General features: G+C 41.4%; 1 protein-coding gene across 1 annotated transcript; it reads left to right on the top strand.

The window, feature by feature from the left end:
- The first annotated feature begins 9,979 nt into the window (after positions 1-9,979).
- Positions 9,980-15,734, top strand: nefma (neurofilament medium chain a). The gene is made up of 3 exons (XM_024397379.2): positions 9,980-11,131; positions 12,207-12,331; positions 13,341-15,734. Exons 1-3 carry the CDS (start codon positions 10,100-10,102, stop codon positions 14,926-14,928), a joined length of 2,745 nt encoding a protein of 914 aa, XP_024253147.1. The 5' UTR covers positions 9,980-10,099; the 3' UTR covers positions 14,929-15,734.
- Positions 15,735-18,033: the final 2,299 nt, after the last annotated feature.

The following is an 18,033-nucleotide window of genomic DNA, read 5'->3' as shown; positions in this document are numbered from 1 at the left end:
CCATGCACTTATCACAAGTGCCTTGTTTACCAAGTTCGCTGTATTGTACATTGCTCACTCTTACCCTTTTCTTGTATTGTCGTTATTAGCACAGTATACATGATCCCAATTTAAGCTCCAAGACGCATGCAATTTGAAAAAAACAATTTATTGGCAAATTTGAAATATGTTGCGCCGTCGACAAAAACACCATGGATAGTGGTAAAACCATGACATCATATCTGAATTCCGACATATTCGTGTACCTTCGTCATTGTAAACACACCAAATATGACCATTCTCCTAGCAGCAGGACATTATGCAGGCAGCACGATCACAGATTCCCTTTGTTTATTTTTTATAAGATTCCCCTTGCAAAGAAATGCTAAACATTGGGAGTATCCATTTTTTTGCACTCCAGTGCTGAACAACTGTTTTCACAACCTTTGAAAAAATAAATGGATAACTTGATAGATCTTTTTTATATTGGATTATTTATACCAGCGTTTCCTTAGAAAGTTTACACACATACTGGTATGTTGCAAACTATTATGTAGGCTATAGTTAAATAAATAAAATATAACTCCATTCACTGAAATGCAATACAGTGTATCTGAATTACACATTTGTTTATAGAGAAATTATATTCCATGTGCCGAGGTAAAACTGGGTTTAGGATTACTCAGTAGAGTCTGTAGAATCTATATATGGTGTTATTTTTTGGCGGACTGAGGTCTAAATACCCAGCAGCACCTTCTACTCAACCCATTCCATTGCTCCCAATGCAATACACAGAAGGTCTATAAACTACATATTGGCTTATAAAGAAAATACTGTTCTATGTGCCGAGGTAAAAGTAGGTTGGGTATACTCAGTGGGGTCTGTAGAATATATATATGGTGTTATTTCTTGGGGGACTGAGGTCTAAATACCCAGCAGCACTTTTTACTCCACCCTCTCCATTGGTCCCAATGCAACACACTGTAGGCCTATATATTACATATTGGCTTAGAGAGAAAACACTACTCTTTGTGTCTGAGGTAAAAGTGGTGTTGGGTGTGGTCTAAATACCCAGCAGCACTTTTTACTCCATCCATGCCATTGGCCACACTCCATTGTTGGATTTCCCTGTTCAAGCCCAAATGTATCATACTTTGACTAAAATGATGACTTAAATCGTTGTACAACATCAAAAGTAAGTACAACATCAAATGGCATTGTCTTTCAACTGAAAAAGGAGATTTTCACTGTTGTGGACACGCAATATTTGATTTTACTATCAATACTTTTTGGTTTATGTTTGGATTTCAATATCATTATTTTTGTTTGTTATACCAACAACTTTGTTCTCAACTTATTGATATTAAACCCCCTGAGGTCGATGTTCGCGCCCCCAAGGAAATCGAATTAATATAATACAATAATCCCCATAATAATCAGTCAATTTAAGATAGAGATACTGTATTTGTTTTTTTGCATTGGATGGGGCTCAATCCACCGCATCCACCTATGTAACGCTTACGCTTTTGAGGTGAAAGGTGACAGAGTTAGAGAGGTGTTTGTCAGATCATGAGACATCCCGAAAATCAGTCTTCTCAAATATCAGCCTTCTCAAATATTCTGAACGGTTTGGCCTACGACCCCCACAAGCGTCCGAATAGCGTCTGAACAATTTGGGCTGCACACTGTGTAAAGGTGAGACTCTCACAAACACATACGGTGCATTCAAAAAGTATTCAGACCCCTTGATTTTTTACACATTTTGTTCCATTACAGCCTTATTCTAAAATGTATAAAATCGTTTTTTCCCGTCATCAGCCTACACACAATACCCCATAATGACAAAGCAAAAACAGGTTTTTAGAAATTGTTGAGGTCCTGTGCGCTCTGGAGCAGGTTTTCATCAAGGATCTCTCTGTACTTTGCTCTGTCCATCAGTCCCTGTCGCTGAAAAACTTCCCCACGGCATGATGCTGCTACCACCATGCTTCACCGTAGGGTTTCCTCCAGGTGTGACGCTTGGCATTCAGGCCAAAGAGTTCAATCTTGTTTTCATCAGACCAGAGTGTGGCTTCCGTCTGGCCACTCTACCATAAAGACCTGATTGGTGGAGTGCTGCAGAGATGGTTGTCATTCTGGAAGGTTCTCCCATCTCCACAGAGGAACTGGATATCTGTGTTTTGTGTTTCTATGATTTTCTATCTCTATGTTTTGGACCGAGTATGGTTCTCAATCAGGGACAGCTGTCTATCGTTGTCTCTGATTGGGAACCACACTTTTTCCCACCTGTGTTTGTGGGAAGTTGACTTTCTTTATGGCACTTAGCCTTAAGCTTCACGGTTTTGTTTTGTAGTGTGTATTGTTTTGTCCGGCGTCTTTTTCTTAATTAAAGATAATGTACGCTCACCACGCTGCACCTTGGTCCGCTCCTTTCATCAGCCGTGACAAACAGGATGCACCTGAGCTCAATTTCGAGTCTCATAGCAAAGGGTCTTAATACTTATGTAAATGTAATAAAAAAAAATTAAATGATTAATACATTTGAAAAAATTTCTATAAACCTGTTTTTGCTTCGTCATTATGGGCTATTTAGAATAAGGCTGCAATGTAACAAAATGTGGAAAAAGTCAAAGGTTCTGAATACTTTGCAAATGCACTGTACAATGCGATTGTTTAGCTCTTAAAATTCTAAATCAAATAGCAAAATGATCTTTGTTATGACCCTCTTAATTAAAAAATTCAATATAGCTTACAGGAGCAATTAGGGTTAAATGCCTTACTCAAGAGCACATCGACAGGTTTTTCACCAAGTGGGCTCAGGGATTCAAACCAGCAACCTTTCTGTTACAGTTTCAACATTCTTAACCGCTAGGCTACCTGCTGCCCATGAACTGTTGCTTGCTGTAGTGGTTGCTCTCAACAAATCAGGAAACCTGGGCACCTGGAACAGGCTAATACTAACGTCAACACTTGCTACGGTGATCCCTAAAAGTAAGCCAGGCTTGGAGTGCCACCCCAAGTTCACGTGTGAAGAACAATCAGATGTGAAAGTTTTTCAAATATGAAACTGCAAATTAGATTTTTACATTTGATTGTTTTTCACATGTGAAAATGCAATTCCATATGTGAAAGTGACATTTTTACATGTGAACCTGCTAATTAGATTTTTCACATCGAGAACATTTTGAGACGTGAGATTTTCACGTGGAGTTGATTTTAACATGTGAATTCTAAATGTAATACATGTGAAAATATGGCTTCAAATCAGAAATTGTGGCTCAACACGTGAATCGCAATGCAATTTTCAAATGTGAAACTGCACATTTGATGTGCTTTTTTTGTAAGGAGTAACTTCCATCCCAGGCATGAGCAGCAGTCTGGCAGAGGTGGAAATATAACCCAATTGTCATACTTCAGGAAAAGTAAAGATACCTTAAAAGAAAATGTAAAACTGAGTCACCCAGTAAAATAATATTTGAATGAGAAGTATTTTATTTTAAACATACTTAAGTATCAAAAGTAAAAGTACAAGTGTAAATCATTTCAAATTCCTTATATTAAGCAAACCAGACGGCAACATTTTCTTTGTTTTATTTTATTTACGGTCAGCCAGAGGCACACTTCAACACTCAGACATAATTTACAAACAAAGCATTTGTGTTTAGTGAGTCCGCCAGATCAGATGCAGTAGGGATCACCAGGGATTTTCTATTGATAAGTGAGTGAATTGGGCTGTTTTCCTGTCCTGCTAAGCATTCAAAATGTAATGAGTACTTTTGGGTGTCAGTGAAAATACTGAGTAGAAAGAACATTATTTTCTTGACAAATGTAGTGGAGTAAAAGTAGAAGTTGTCAAAAATATAAATAGTAAAGTACAGATACTCCAAAACACAACTTAAGTAGTACTTTAAAGTATTTTTACTTAAGTACTTTACACCACTGCAGTCTGGCATGGGCCAGGTTCATGAGTCCTCACATGAACTCGAAATGAAGTTCAAATCAAATCAAGCTTTATTTGTCACATGTGCGAATACAACATGTGTAGACCTTACCGTGAAATGATTACTTACTAGCCCTTAACCAACAGTGCAGTTCAAGAAAGAATTAAGAAAATATTTACCAAATACACTAAAGTAAAAAATTATATAAAGTAACACAATAAATTAACACAATAAAATAACTTGTATGTTATGGTAGGACACAGGGCGGCAGGTAGCCTAGTGGTTAGAGTGTTGGGCCAGTAACCAAAAGTTGCTAGGTCAAATCCCTGAGCTGACAAAGTAAAAATCTTTCATTCTGCCCCTGAACAAGGCAGTTATCCCACTGTTCCTACGCTGTCATTGAAAATAAAAATGTGTTCTTAACTGACTTGTCTAGTTAAATAAAGGTCAAACATAACAGTCTATTGATCATACATTGGGTTCATTTGCATCTAGCTGATGATGCAGTGTGCTAGCCAGAGACTTGTATTTCCTTGCATGGTGGTGTGATTTGCCAAACTGTGTTTTCTGGATCTACTTATTTACATCTCTGTTCCTCTGCCACGCCCTATTAGCTCCAATAAGTATCAGATTAATCACCCCAGTACTTGTATTGATTACCTCTATATCCAATGACCTCTCTTCTGCCTACCTTTCCCATCTTTGGCCAGAGGGATCTCTTGTGGCGCTCTCTACTGTCTTTGAATTAATGTAGTCGCTCATGCATTAAATAATGTGTAGAGACATACATAATAGAACAAGAGAGGGGAACTGAGTTTGTAATATCCTGTTGGGTGTCAAGAAGATGCTCCTGAACATAACTTTATTGATATACTTATCTTATTTAATAAGATCTAATTCGATAAGTTAAAAGAACAGATAAGACTTTAATCTGAGTGAACCTATATCAGGTCTGGGGCGGGTCTCCTTCCTGTTTGAAGCTGAGTCTGCGGTGATGGTGGCCAGGGTTTTGCAGGGGGGTGCAGGACGTCATTGGGAGCTAGCAGGGAGGGCTCTGCTCTGTAGCCTGGGCTGGGCTTGGCTGCTTGCTCTCTGTTCACAGCCTGCTTCTGCTGCAGTGCCACTTGAAAGCACTCCAAGCCTTCTGCAGTGCGTTGGAGCCCGAGCCCCCAGACTGAATATAAACAACACCCCTTTTCTCTACCCCCTCAATGCATCACACCACCCCTAGCTGTGCCAGCCAAAAGCACCTTGAAGGCTGAGTGGCTGGCCTATTGTACTTGTGTGGTGATTTACATGTTTAAAAGGCTGAGGCCAGCAGGAAAGCAGAGAGAGAGAGAGAGGGGCAATGAGCAGAGGCCAGTGGTCTAGGACACTGAAGGATCAGCACGGAGAAAGTGAGTTAGTGCTTTATACAAGTATAATCACCCAAGTAACCTCTAGTACACACATTCTGCGCGGAGATTCACATTAACTACCTCTGTTTTTTCTCTCCTTGTCCCTCTCTCTCTCTCTCTCTCTCTCTCCCTCATCCCCCCCCCTCTCTCTCTCTCTCTCTTTCTCTCTCTCTCTCTCTCTCTCTCTCTCTCTCTGTCCCCTTCTCTCTCTCTCACTCTCTGGTACAAACACAATCTAAAACTGTCTGAGCTCTCAAACGCATTAGGGTTCGCTCTGCAGAGCTAGCTGTTGCGATGGAAAAACAATGAGTGAGATAACAGAATACAGACGGGTGATTAATGGGAAGAGTCTAATTCTATCTCAGAATTGGGAATAACTTATTCTCCCCTCTTATGCTTGTGATATAAAACAAATAATGTTAAAGGTGAAAAATACAATTCAAATCTCATTGATTTTCATTTTGTGGGTAATAATGTCCTGGGGGGCAAAAATAGCCTTGTCATTTGTCAAAAATAGCCTCGCCAGTTTTCATTCGATGAAATATGGCCATCTAAGGCAACCTATTGGCCAAAACCTGAGACAGCCATTTTGTTGCATTAGCTGCAGCAGTTGCAGCTACAGGGTTTGCAGTGACCTCTGTTACCTCTGAAAGGATTAGAGCAGGATTGATGGGGGATCAATAAGAATGACAGCAGACTGCAGCCAATCAGATCTGGCAAACAACACTGCGGCTTCACTCCTTAGAAAAAACATCTCAATGCAGGGAGGAGATAGCAGCCTCTCCGTCCCATGGGATCTCAGCCACAACCCAAAGACTAACGTATGCATTATATTCTGTATCTCTTAGCGAAAGCATATTAATCAAAGTGAAATATTGTCCTGAAGAGAAACTGCTAGATGATATGGTATACTGATTGTACTCATATTCAGGACTCTAAGTGCAGTCCAATTGCTTCTCATTATGCTCAGATTCAATGTAAAATCCAATGGGGGGAGGGTCTAACGTTAACATGCTGAAAATTCAAACGTGTAATGACTCTATTCACAAAAGTACTTTTCTTCCAATTCGTTAAGCTCTCAGAGAAGAAGAAAAAATGATGCTAGGAAGAGATTAGCCCTCTTTTAATTGTGAGTACAGAGCAGTTGGTGTTTCCCATCATTGTTCGAGTTAGACAGATAGAGTTACAGTCCTTCTGAGGCTGCAGAAGTGATATAAAACCACAGCTCATGGGTGGGCTAAATATAATTACAGAACTTTGGTGGGTTAACAAAATGAGTGAGTTAAAGTATGCCAGCTATCTTGCATGACTAGTCAAAGATCGTAAAGAATCGTTTCTAGATTGTATTATGCATCTGTGAAAATACAGTTAGCAGTCTGCTCCAGAATCCACCAGACATCTTATCTCCCAAAGGAAATTAGCTCTGTCTGAAACCTTGCAGATGATTGAAAATCATCTCAAGGACCACCAGATATAGGCAGTAGTCACCAATCTGTCAGGCTGAGCCACCCATAGTCATGAGTGTTACTGTGCAGGGAGCACCCATTCAAATAGCCAGATAAGATTCTGAGCCACGGGGGAGACATTATATTATAGAAACAATGTTACACCGTTTAAAATGAGGTGCTTTGTAACAACACTCAAACTAGTGGCAAATGAGCTGCCAACAACTTGAAGGAGATGAAACCTTAACCTTTGCTGGAGTAGTGAAACACATCATCCTGAAATGTTTTGAAACATTACCTGGTGTTTTGTAACACCACTTTATCAAGTGTTGTGTAACACCTTGCCAGGGATTGGGAGCACTAACAGAAAAGGTGTGGTATTTGGTGTTTTATTAGGATCCCCATTAGCTGTTGCAAAAGCAGCAGCTACTCTTCCTGGGGTCCACACAAAAGATGAAACCTAATACAGAATGACATAATGCAGAACACCAATAGACAAAAACAGCTCAAGGACATACATTTTTTTTAAAGGCACACGTAGCCTACATATCATGCATACGCACATACACTCTCTAGGTCAAATAGGGGAGAGGTGTGGCTTTATCTGTTTGTTTTTTTTAAACCAGGTTTGCTGTTTATTTGAGCAATATGAAATGGAATTTCCGTGGAATAAGGGCTCTCTATAATACAGTATGCTTTCTTGAATTTGTTCTGGATTTTGGGACTGCGAAAAGTCCCCACTATTTTGGTGTTTCAGGTCCTGTTTAGCCTAGTTAAATAAAGGTTAAATAAATAAATTGTGCAGAATGAGATCCCTTCTCTTTTGGTGCCGTTTCATCTCTCTAAAGCTTCTAAACACCATTATGAGGCTTTGATTTACTGTCTAGCGCAGAATAAGATCAGTTTTTCTGGTGTCTTAATGTTTAACCTTGTGTCATGTATTTGGTCATTTGGTCATCGTTTCGGCAGGCATTTTCAAGCAGTGTTCAAACCACCATCAGGAACATGAGGTTTAACTGCAAGTAGTATTGAGGATTCTGCATTTGACTCTTCCATTGACAATCATGAATGTGGGAATGGGTGCTGTCCTCGTTGGACTTAATTTTGCCTGACAGTTTTGATATCCATTCATCATGATCCATTGCACCTCATGGCTCATCAAGCTTAATACTAATATAGAAATATAATTTTCTTTCTTTGCATACAACATTTTTTGAATGATCCACAATCCTCTAAAAACAGAGTCATTGTGGCAAGATGATTAAACAAAAGACTTCCAGTGAGTTCAATCACTAAATGTTCTTTCTCTTTGGTTATCTTAATGAAATATATTTACATTTGAATCAACATATTAGGTTGGATTCTTTTGAAAATTAATTACGTAAAATGAAATGAACAAATCAATGAAAGAAAGGTCTTGCGTACATTTAAAAATAAATATATTTTGGGTCTATTTTGACACTTTATTGAGACAGTTCTGAAATGACAGCGGGGATACAGATAGGTGGGAGAAACAGATGGAAGGGTTGGAGCAGGGAATTTAACCCCGGTCTTCAGTGGGGAGAGGGGTGACATGTCTAAGCCTGATGTGTTACCACTAGCCAAGGGCACTGCAAGACTTGAATTCCTTTTTATTAAGTGTATGTTGTTGTTGTTGTTTTTTGGTCAATTTACATTCACCCCAGAATCATTTCTTTACAGTGTGGCTACCTGGTTGAGCTGGTAAAATGCCATTGAAATGCACCATTTTACCCCGTTTCTAATCTGTCTAAATAAAGCATTGAACAAATAAAAATGGAATTCCACAAAAAAATATTATCTATAGGCCCTTACCATCAATCAAGTATTTAGGCTATAAACCATTTGCATTTCTAAACCATTGATTGTATGAGAAACAGTTTTTGTGTTTTGACACACTGAAACGCCAAAAAGTGTTTTCACAACACTCTTCAAAACATCAATATTCAGGTTGAAGAACCACTGTGAGTGTTTCAGAGGACTTGATTTCTGTTTTAAAACACATGCTGTCTATTAAAACACTTACATTGCGTTTACAGTCAAACACCCTCCAAACACCAGATTTCAGTTTAGGCACACTACTTTTCATGGTTTCATTACACAATCATGGTGTTTTGAGACTTTCGATGTTTACAGTGTACAGTCTGGATGCATTTTCATCACTACTGAAATGGTTTGATTAGAAATGTCTCAAAAGAGCACAAGAGAGCAAATGTGTCCAACGTGAACTTCATGCTTCATAATTTCCTGAAACTAACAAGTGCTCACAGATGATTCATGCATGATGTAGCCTTGTTGATTGAACCCTTATGCCCTTATGGTGGTCTCAGTTTATACGTCATCGGTATGTCACTGATGGTAATCCCTCTGGCATCGGGAGATTTGATGTCAAGAAGTAATCGATCACCTATATTGAAGATTTAACACAAACACATAACATCAATACTAACAAATTAGAGTCGGCTTTATACATGTTCGTTGGCAAAGATGAAATACTCATCAAATTTAATTTAAGGATCGACCATTCTACAATACTTTCGAGTTGAAAGAAAATGTATGAACACTTTTTCCCGGATTATAAATACGGGAAGTGTGTTTTGCTGCTCTAAATCGCTGCCCATGGTGCTGCTAGCGCTAAACGAATGACTAGCGTCTGGCGGACTGTCTCTTTCCAAGGTGCTGATATTGGTCTCGTTCTGAATTACATTGGTAAATTGATCATTTCTGGTGTAACCTTTTTTTGCTGACTAACAATAGGGAACATAAGAATTAACATGGGAAATTGAACTCCTCCATAAGTCACATCTCCATGCATAGAAATGCTGCACATTGGTTGTTCGAATGAGCAAATGCAGAGATGTATGTATAATTTCCTTTCTCACATCAATGTTCAATATTGCGAGAAAGTTATATATTCACTCGGTGACAAGCGACAACTGATAAATACCTGAACGCATAGGCTATCCTAATGAATGACTCAGCATCTGCATGGTTTCGAATGAATGATTCCAGTTCTGGAATCATCCTAATGATAATCCCCCCTCCGCCACCCACGAACCCTCACACTTCCACGTGGTGTTTCTTGAAAGGTCTGAGGGGTTGGTTGAGACATGGCCCTCCCCCTTAGATCAACGAGCCAGTAAAAACAGCTCCTACTTGCCTTTTTAGAGATTGGGCCGTATATAAAGGACAGCCGGTGAGGCTAAGAATGCTGTGAGCGACATCCAGCCCGCACCTGCACACACACACGCACCCACCCCACTACTCCACCTCGCACACCTTCCCTTCCATTTGCACACGCACCCCCTTGTCTGGCCGGATGAGTTACCACCCGGTGGACACCGTAGGGAGTCCATTCAGGAGAAGCATGGATAGTAGGACAAGCTACGGCCGCTCCTCCGGCACCCCCTCCAGCGGGTTCCGCTCTCAGTCCTGGTCCCGGTCAAGCCCTAACAAGCCCTACAAGAGGAGCGTCAATATGCCTGTAGCCAGAGCGTACAGCTCCACACTCCTCAGCTCCGCCGACAGCGTTGATTTTAGTCAAACTAACGGAGATTACAAGCGTTCCAATGAGAAAGAGCAGCTCCAGGGGTTAAACGACCGCTTCGCCGGTTACATCGATAAGGTGCACTATCTGGAGCAGCAGAACAGCCAGATTGAGGAGGAGATCCAGGCGCTGCGGCAGAAGCAGGTGTCGCAGTCCCAGCTAGGCGATTTATACGACCAGGAGCTCCAGGAGCTGCGCTCCATGCTGGAGCAGATCCACCACGATAAGGCGCAGATCCAGCTCGACACAGACCACATCGAGGAGGACATCCAGAGAATTAGGGACCGCTTCGATGAGGAAGCTCGCATCAGGGATGAGACGGAAGGCATCATCCGGGCGCTCAAAAAAGATATGAACGACTCTGAGTTAGTGAAGTCGGAGTTGGAGAAGAAAGTCCAGTCACTGCAGGATGAGATTGCTTTTATCCGCAACAACCACGAGGAAGAGGTGAGCGAGCTGTTTGCCCAGGTGCAGGCGTCGCAGGTGACCATGGAAAGGAAAGACTTCCAGAAGACGGACATCACCGAGGCGCTCCGGGAGATCCGCACCCAGCTCGAGGGCCACTCCAACCAGAACCTGCAGCAGGTGGAGGACTGGTTCATGTGCCGCTATTCCAAGCTCACTGATGCTGCGGAACAAAACAAAGATGCAATAAAGTCCGCCCGTGATGAGATTGCAGACTACCGCCGCCAGCTCCAGTCCAAGACGGTGGAATTAGAATCGGTCCGGGGAACCAGGGAGTCACTGGAAAGGCAGCTGAATGACATCGAGGACCGACACAACAACGACCTGTCCAGCCTGCAGGTATGATGAGACCCGCTGTTGGCATTGTTTTCATACAGAAACCCACAGCCACAGGCTTAATGGTGAAGTGTTCTATAAAGTTGTATTCTCTGTGTAAGTAGAGAAGCAATGTAGTGGAGAGAGTTGCCTAAATAATATTATCAGATGTGTTTCGTTTATCATATAGGCTATCAAATTGTGCCAGAGTCGTGTGAGGATATTATCACAATTCCTTTGAGAGGTTTTTATTCTTATTTGTAATATAGGTCTACATATAAGGAGAGTTTCCTACTTTGAGAATGAAACATATACATATTATATTATATATTGTGTTAATATAGATAGATGTGTTTTATCTAGGTATATAAGCTCTGCGCAATGGTGGTCTGCGCATTTGCTTTAAGATAAATGGCACAATGCTGACATCTTATGGGCACAGCTTTTACATCGCCCATCCTTGTTGAAGCATTGGGCTACTTATACGCTGCGACAATTGGTGAAAGTCAGGACATTATAGGGTTCTTAATTAAGGGGAGACATAATGCAGCAAACGTTTTTTTTTTTTTTTGCCGAGTCAGAGACGCGGGTCGATGCGTTCATTGGCTGTGTCCTTGCCTCACCCCACACAGATTTCGAGGAGGACTGTTGAACAAGTGTGAAGAGGCTGCCCTTGAAACAGTGTACACTGCGTCAGAATAAATTATTTCACAGAACAATAATATCCTAACCTTTAGCGCAGAACGGTCTCCAACATATCAATTGATATGCCCTTTTACAAGGAGACAGGGTGACTTCACACTTTCAATTGTTATTGCAACGACAGTGTAATGAAATCTCAAAGTGCTTTAATGTGTTGTAAATTTACACACGTTTAAATGTGCTTGTGATAAAGCCTAATTACTAGGAACAAAATACGAAATTGTATATGTATATTTTTTTCCAGTTTTCATATTTCTTCCAGAGGGTTCTGTCCTTTTGGAGACACATCCTCCCTGCACCAAAAAATAGATAACCAAGTATTTTTTCAGAGTTCCACATAGGCCTAGGTAATAACAGCTCCTAACCAGCTGATGTCTCTTGGTCTTGTTTTCTGCAGGAGACCATCCACCAGCTGGATAATGAGCTCAAGGGCACGAAGTGGGAGATGGCGCGTCATCTGCGCGAGTACCAGGACCTGCTCAATGTCAAGATGGCTCTTGACATCGAGATTGCTGCATACAGGTACAGTGCGACGGTAGTGTTCTAATTAGGCCTGTCATTGATTAAAACAAATATTTAAAAAGAAAACAGGAGGAAACAAAAATTGTACTCATTAAGGAACAAAAAGATTGTATTTCATCATGTGTAAAATAAAAAGTGTAAAAAAAGTGTAAAAAAAGTATATATATATATATATAAAGGCAACATTTAAAGTGTTGGTCCCATGTTTCATGAGCTGAAACAAAAAATCCCAGAAATGTTCCACATGAACAAAAAGCTTATTTCTCAAAAATGTTGTAGATACATTTATTTACATGTGTTTACATTTGTTAGTGAGTATTTCTCCTTTGCCAACATAATCCATCCACCTGACAGGTGTGGCATATCAAGAAGCTGAAAAAACAGCGCAATCATTAAATAGGTGCACCTTGTGCTGGTGACAATAAAAGGCCACTTGAAAAGGTGCAGTTTTATCACAAAACACAATGCCACAGATGTCTCAAGGTTTGAGGGAGCATGCAAATGGTATGATGACTGCAGGAATGTCCACCAGAGCTGATGCCAGATATGTTAATTTCTCTATCATAAGCTGCCTCCAACGTCGCTTTAGAGAATTTGGCAGTATGTCGAAATGGCCTTACAACCGCAGACCACGTGTAACCACGCCAGCCCAGGACCTCCACATCCAATTTCTTCATCTGCGTGATCATCTGAGGGGTGGTGGGGTGGTTTGGTGGTGCTGAAGAGTATTTCTGTCTGTAATAAAGCCCTTTTGTGGGTGGGCCCAGCTGCCAAGCGTGTGGGCCTTTGCCCTCCCAGACCCACCGATGGCTGCACCCCTGCCCAGTCAAGTGAAATCCATAGATTAGGGCATAATTCATTTATTTAAATTGACTGATTTCCTTATATGAACTGTAAACTCTTTGAAATTGTTGCATGATGCATTTATATATTTTTTCAGTATATATCAACCCTAACTTTTATATTAGGCCTACACTATACTATATCTAATTTTCTATTGTTTTTGCAGGAAACTCCTAGAAGGTGAGGAGACCCACTTTAGCACTTTCCCTTACCGCCAAGCTGTCACGTCCTCTAAGAAGTCCAAGTCTGCGCCTCCCAAACTGAAGGTCCAGCACAAGTTTGTAGAGGAGATCATTGAGGAGACCAGGGTGGAGGATGAGAAGTCTGAAATGGACGAGGCCCTGGAAGAGATTGCCCAGGAGCTGTCTGCCGCACTGGAGGCAGAGGCAACAGATGACAGAGAAGAGGAAGGAGAGGATAAGGGAGAAGAGGAAGGAGAAGAAGCAGTGGGACATGGAGAAGAGGGAGAGGGTGACTCAGAAGAGGTTGTAGCCTCCACTGAATCCCAAGTGAGCTCCAGCGCCCCTGCTGAGGAGGAAGAGGAGGACAAAAACGGTGGCGATGAAGAAGAAGATGGAGGAGAGGGTGCTGAGGAGGGAGAAAAAGAAGAAGAGGGTGAGAAAGAAGGAAAGGGTGAGGGTGAGAAGGGAGATGATGCAGAAGGTGGTGATGAGGGAGAAGGAAGGGAAGAGGAAGAGGAGACAGCCCCAGAATCAAAGGTCTCTCCTGACAAAGAGAAGGCTGGAGAGAAGGAAGGAAGTGGAGGAGAAGAAGAGACAGCAGATGGAGAGGGAGAAGAGGAGGGTGGTGATAAAGAGGAAGTTGCAAGTAGTGACAAAGGATCCAAAGATGGAGATGATACAGATGAGAAAGATAAGAAAGGAAAGGATGAGAAAGATGACAAAACAGATGAGGCAGATGTAGCCAAGACAGAGTCTCCCAAAACAGATGCCCCCAAGAGTGAGGTCCCAAAAGCTGAGGTCCAGAAATCTGAGGCCCCAAAGGTCTCCAAGCCAGACTCCCTGAAAGCTGAATCCCCTAAGGCTGGGTCCCCTAAGTCTGAGTCACCAAAAGCTGGATCCCCCAAACATGAATCCCCCAAAGCTGGTTCCCCTAAATCTGAATCCCCAAAACCTGGCTCCCCCAAATCTGAAACCCCCAAACCTGCAGGATCCCCCAAATCTGAATCCCCCAAACCTGCTGGTTCCCCCAAATCTGAATCCCCCAAACCTGCAGGGTCCCCCAAATCTGAATCCCCCAAATTAGGATCCCCTAAAGCTGAGTCCCCTAAGGATGAGGCTCCCAAACCAGAAGCTCCCAAGTCAGAGGCCCCCAAGGCTGCAGAAGAGAAAGTAGACAAAAAGGGTGATTCAGAGGAAGAGAAGGTAGAAAAGAAAGATGCAGCTTTGAGCGGAGAAGTGGAGAAGGGTGCCCCAGAGGACAAAAAGGATGATGGGAAGAAAGAGGAGACGGATGTGATCTCAAATGGAGTGGACGAGAGCCCCACCAAAGATGACCCCAACCAGAAAGATGACCCCAACCAGAAAGATGACCCCAGCCAGAAGGTGGTCATCACCAAAACGGTGGAGACCATCACCACTGGAGAGGATGGAGCCAAGCATGTCATTAAATCAGTCACTGTCACCGAGACTGTGAAGGAGACTGAGGATATGATTCAGGAGAAGATGGTGTCCAGCAAGACGATGGAGAAACACTCTTCCAAGTCCGTCAAGGTGGTGACCGAAACCGAGTGACTGCGCTCCAACCAATCCACCCAGGAGGGTCAGGGAGGAGGACACGACAACAAGCAATCATACAGCTAGAGCGATGTAATAAAGATAACCACTCTCAAACATACAGAAAAGCAAAGAGAGAAGCCATATGATGTGACTAAGCTAAAATTTCTAAAATGCATGTTGAGTGAAGCTATAAATGAGCTTTTCTGCAGATGTGGTCAGGAAAATTTGGGAATGGGACAGATGATTAATTCTCTTTCTTTCTTTCTATCTGCGGTTCACAGGAGTGCTCACGGGTGGGGGCGTCTGCATGCTAGCTCAGGGAGGGAGTCCCCTCTCTAACATGTATGTATGTATGGATGGATGGGAGAGTGATAGAAATGTATCTTCATTCAAATTAAGTTTTTTGGGGGGCCCAGGTGGGAGGGTCCACTTCAGAAGTAAGCTTACTTATTATGTGACGATACCAATTGAGCCAAAAAAATACAACCGACTACAATACAATACAGTGAAGAAAGAGAATGACGATGGTGCAATGAACTCATGATCATGAACATACAGAACCCAAAGCAATTAACGCATAAATAACCTTGAAGAAACTCCTAGCCTTAAACATGCTTTGTATCAGTGTCTATTATGTTTACGAGTGCAATTGAAAATAAATCTGTAAATGCGCACACATACATTATTGTATGCATAGGATGGACTTGAATTTAAATACCGAACATACATGAGGTGCTACAGTTTGCAATCCCATGTCTTTACTCATCATGAATGATTTCCCAGCAGCATTTGCTCAATAAATGTCGTACTGAAATACAAAATATGGTCTCTTGTTCCTTTATGACACGTCAAACTCATTCCACGGACGGCTGAGTGTCTGCGGGTTTTCGCTCCACCCTTGTACTTGATTAATGAATTAAGGTCACTAAGGAACTCCCCTCACCTGCTTGTCTACGTCTTGATTTAAAGGAAAAAACAAAAACCTGCAGACACTCGGCCCTCAGTGGAATGAGTTTGACACCCCTGCTTTATGCAATTCTCCTGTCCTGCACGTTCACTTTTGTATATACAGTAGGTTTCTCACCACAATATGCACACAATATTCAACTTCCTCATCTGCTTTCATGGGGATGAGATTGCATCCTTCATTATCTTTTGCAGCCTAGAATATATACAAAGCCACATAAACATCCACAGGCTGTCCTCTACAGATATTTAAAGTCACAATCGGTAGGTAATAAGTGCATGCCATCTAAGAATAGGCCACCAACAATAATAAGAACAATGCAATCCTATGCCATCACATGCAAATAGCACTTGATTAGAGTTGATTTATCAAATCAAACTTTATTTGCAAAGCACATTTCTTAACAAAGAAAATTGCACTTCAAAGTGCTTTACATACTGTACATAAATAAAATAATAAAAAGTGAGAAAGATTTTAAAATATATATATATAGATATACATACATTTCTCGACAAATATACAATGAAGATAGATTAATTAAGAAAATAAAACAACAGTGGACATGAGAGACTAATATGAAAGATTTAGACTGAGAAATGTATGGTATATGACATTGTCTTTCAGCCATTAGCTATATTATTCGAGAACAACATTACCTACAATGTTAAACATGATTTGAAACTGTACCTGTTTTAAAGTATTTTACATTTTACATACATATTTTACAACTTAAACAATGGAGTGATAGGTAATTTGGAGATTCAGCAACATTGAAATAGACAGCGATTCGTTTGGAAGTTCAGCACCACAGGAAAGTGGACAGCAACGGTCTCAGGCGCAAGCCACACTGGAAAAATCCCTGAAGAAGTTTCTTTGAAATCCTATCCACATACACTGAGAGTAGAAAACATTAAGAACTTCCAATTCGTCGGGCCATGGACTCTACAAGGTGTCGAAAGCGTTCCACGGGGATGCTGGTCCATGTTGACTCCAATGCTTCCCACTGTTGTGTCAGGTTGGCTGGATGTCCTTTGCGTGGTGGACCATTTGTGATACACACAGTAAACTGTTGAGCGTGAAAAACCCAGCAACATTTCAGTTTTTGATACAAACTGATGTGCCTGGCACCTACTACCATACCCTGTTCAATGGCACTTAAAGTGGAACTGACAGTGTTTTAGTAACATGACATCGTATTAAAATCTGTTCATATACACCTCCAGTAAGAATATGACACCTTGTTTTTATTTTCTGACAAGCGAGCACTTAGATATGGTCATTTTCAAATGTTCATACATTTGTAGAATGTTTGGGAATGACGTATAGTAAGGCATTTGTGAAAATTCTGTTTGGACAATTAATAGACACTGCAGCAAATAAAACCTAATAAAAACATGTGTCTTGTCCAGGACTGGTGTCTATGCAGACCGGTATGCCATAGCCAATCAGAGCTAATAGCCAATCAAATAAGCCATTTGCCACACAGGCCTGCCGTCATTCACTTTGGAATGGACTGTGTGTTTACAGGCAGAAGCAACAGTGCGACTTTAGAGCATTACAACGCATTGGCCAAAAGCCACTAAATACACCTGAATGGATTTCTGCAAATATGTACATACCACAGGAGTCCTCTTACATTTGGGAACTTCACAGTCCTATTGGTCAAACAACCATAAAAAGGTATTTCTCCCTCAGTTGCCTTTGCACATCTACAACAACAAGATCAACAACTAATGCTAGCCAGAGCAAGATAAGCTCAAATCTAACAAGGGAACATTGGATAAACCCTCTCAAGCTTTTGAAGCTAGTTGTTCATCAGCATTGCAGTGAAACAATGGGGAATAGTAGCTTGATTGTCCTTCTGCATCTTGCCTGCCAATGCATGCTTGTCCCAACCCACGTTTTGACAACTGAATGGGAACTTGTCTGCCTGCCCACCCATTTGATCAATGCCAAATACATTTGACTGACAACTAAGAGATATGCTAAATGTGGATAACAATCGTTCAAATTCAGCATATATAGCTAGCTAGCAAAGCGAATCACATTTATTGCCAGCTAACCAAATGACACCTGCATCTCTAGCTGGAGACACAGAGAAACGATATGGGGGGGATGCTGGTCACTTACCCACTCCTCCAATGACATGACAT

Source organism: Oncorhynchus tshawytscha, linkage group LG33 (genome assembly GCF_018296145.1).
Source record: "Oncorhynchus tshawytscha isolate Ot180627B linkage group LG33, Otsh_v2.0, whole genome shotgun sequence".
Lineage (NCBI taxonomy): Eukaryota > Metazoa > Chordata > Actinopteri > Salmoniformes > Salmonidae > Oncorhynchus > Oncorhynchus tshawytscha.
This window is presented reverse-complemented; position numbering and strand designations above follow the sequence as displayed.

Bases quoted from the DNA above. Each gene is read 5' to 3' on its own strand.
- nefma (XM_024397379.2), top strand. From the start codon at position 10,100: ATGAGTTACCACCCGGTGGACACCGTAGGGAGTCCATTCAGGAGAAGC. The intron at 11,132-12,206 runs GTATGATGAGAC...TGTTTTCTGCAG, and splicing joins ACGACCTGTCCAGCCTGCAG to GAGACCATCCACCAGCTGGA. The intron at 12,332-13,340 runs GTACAGTGCGAC...TTGTTTTTGCAG, and splicing joins ATCGAGATTGCTGCATACAG to GAAACTCCTAGAAGGTGAGG.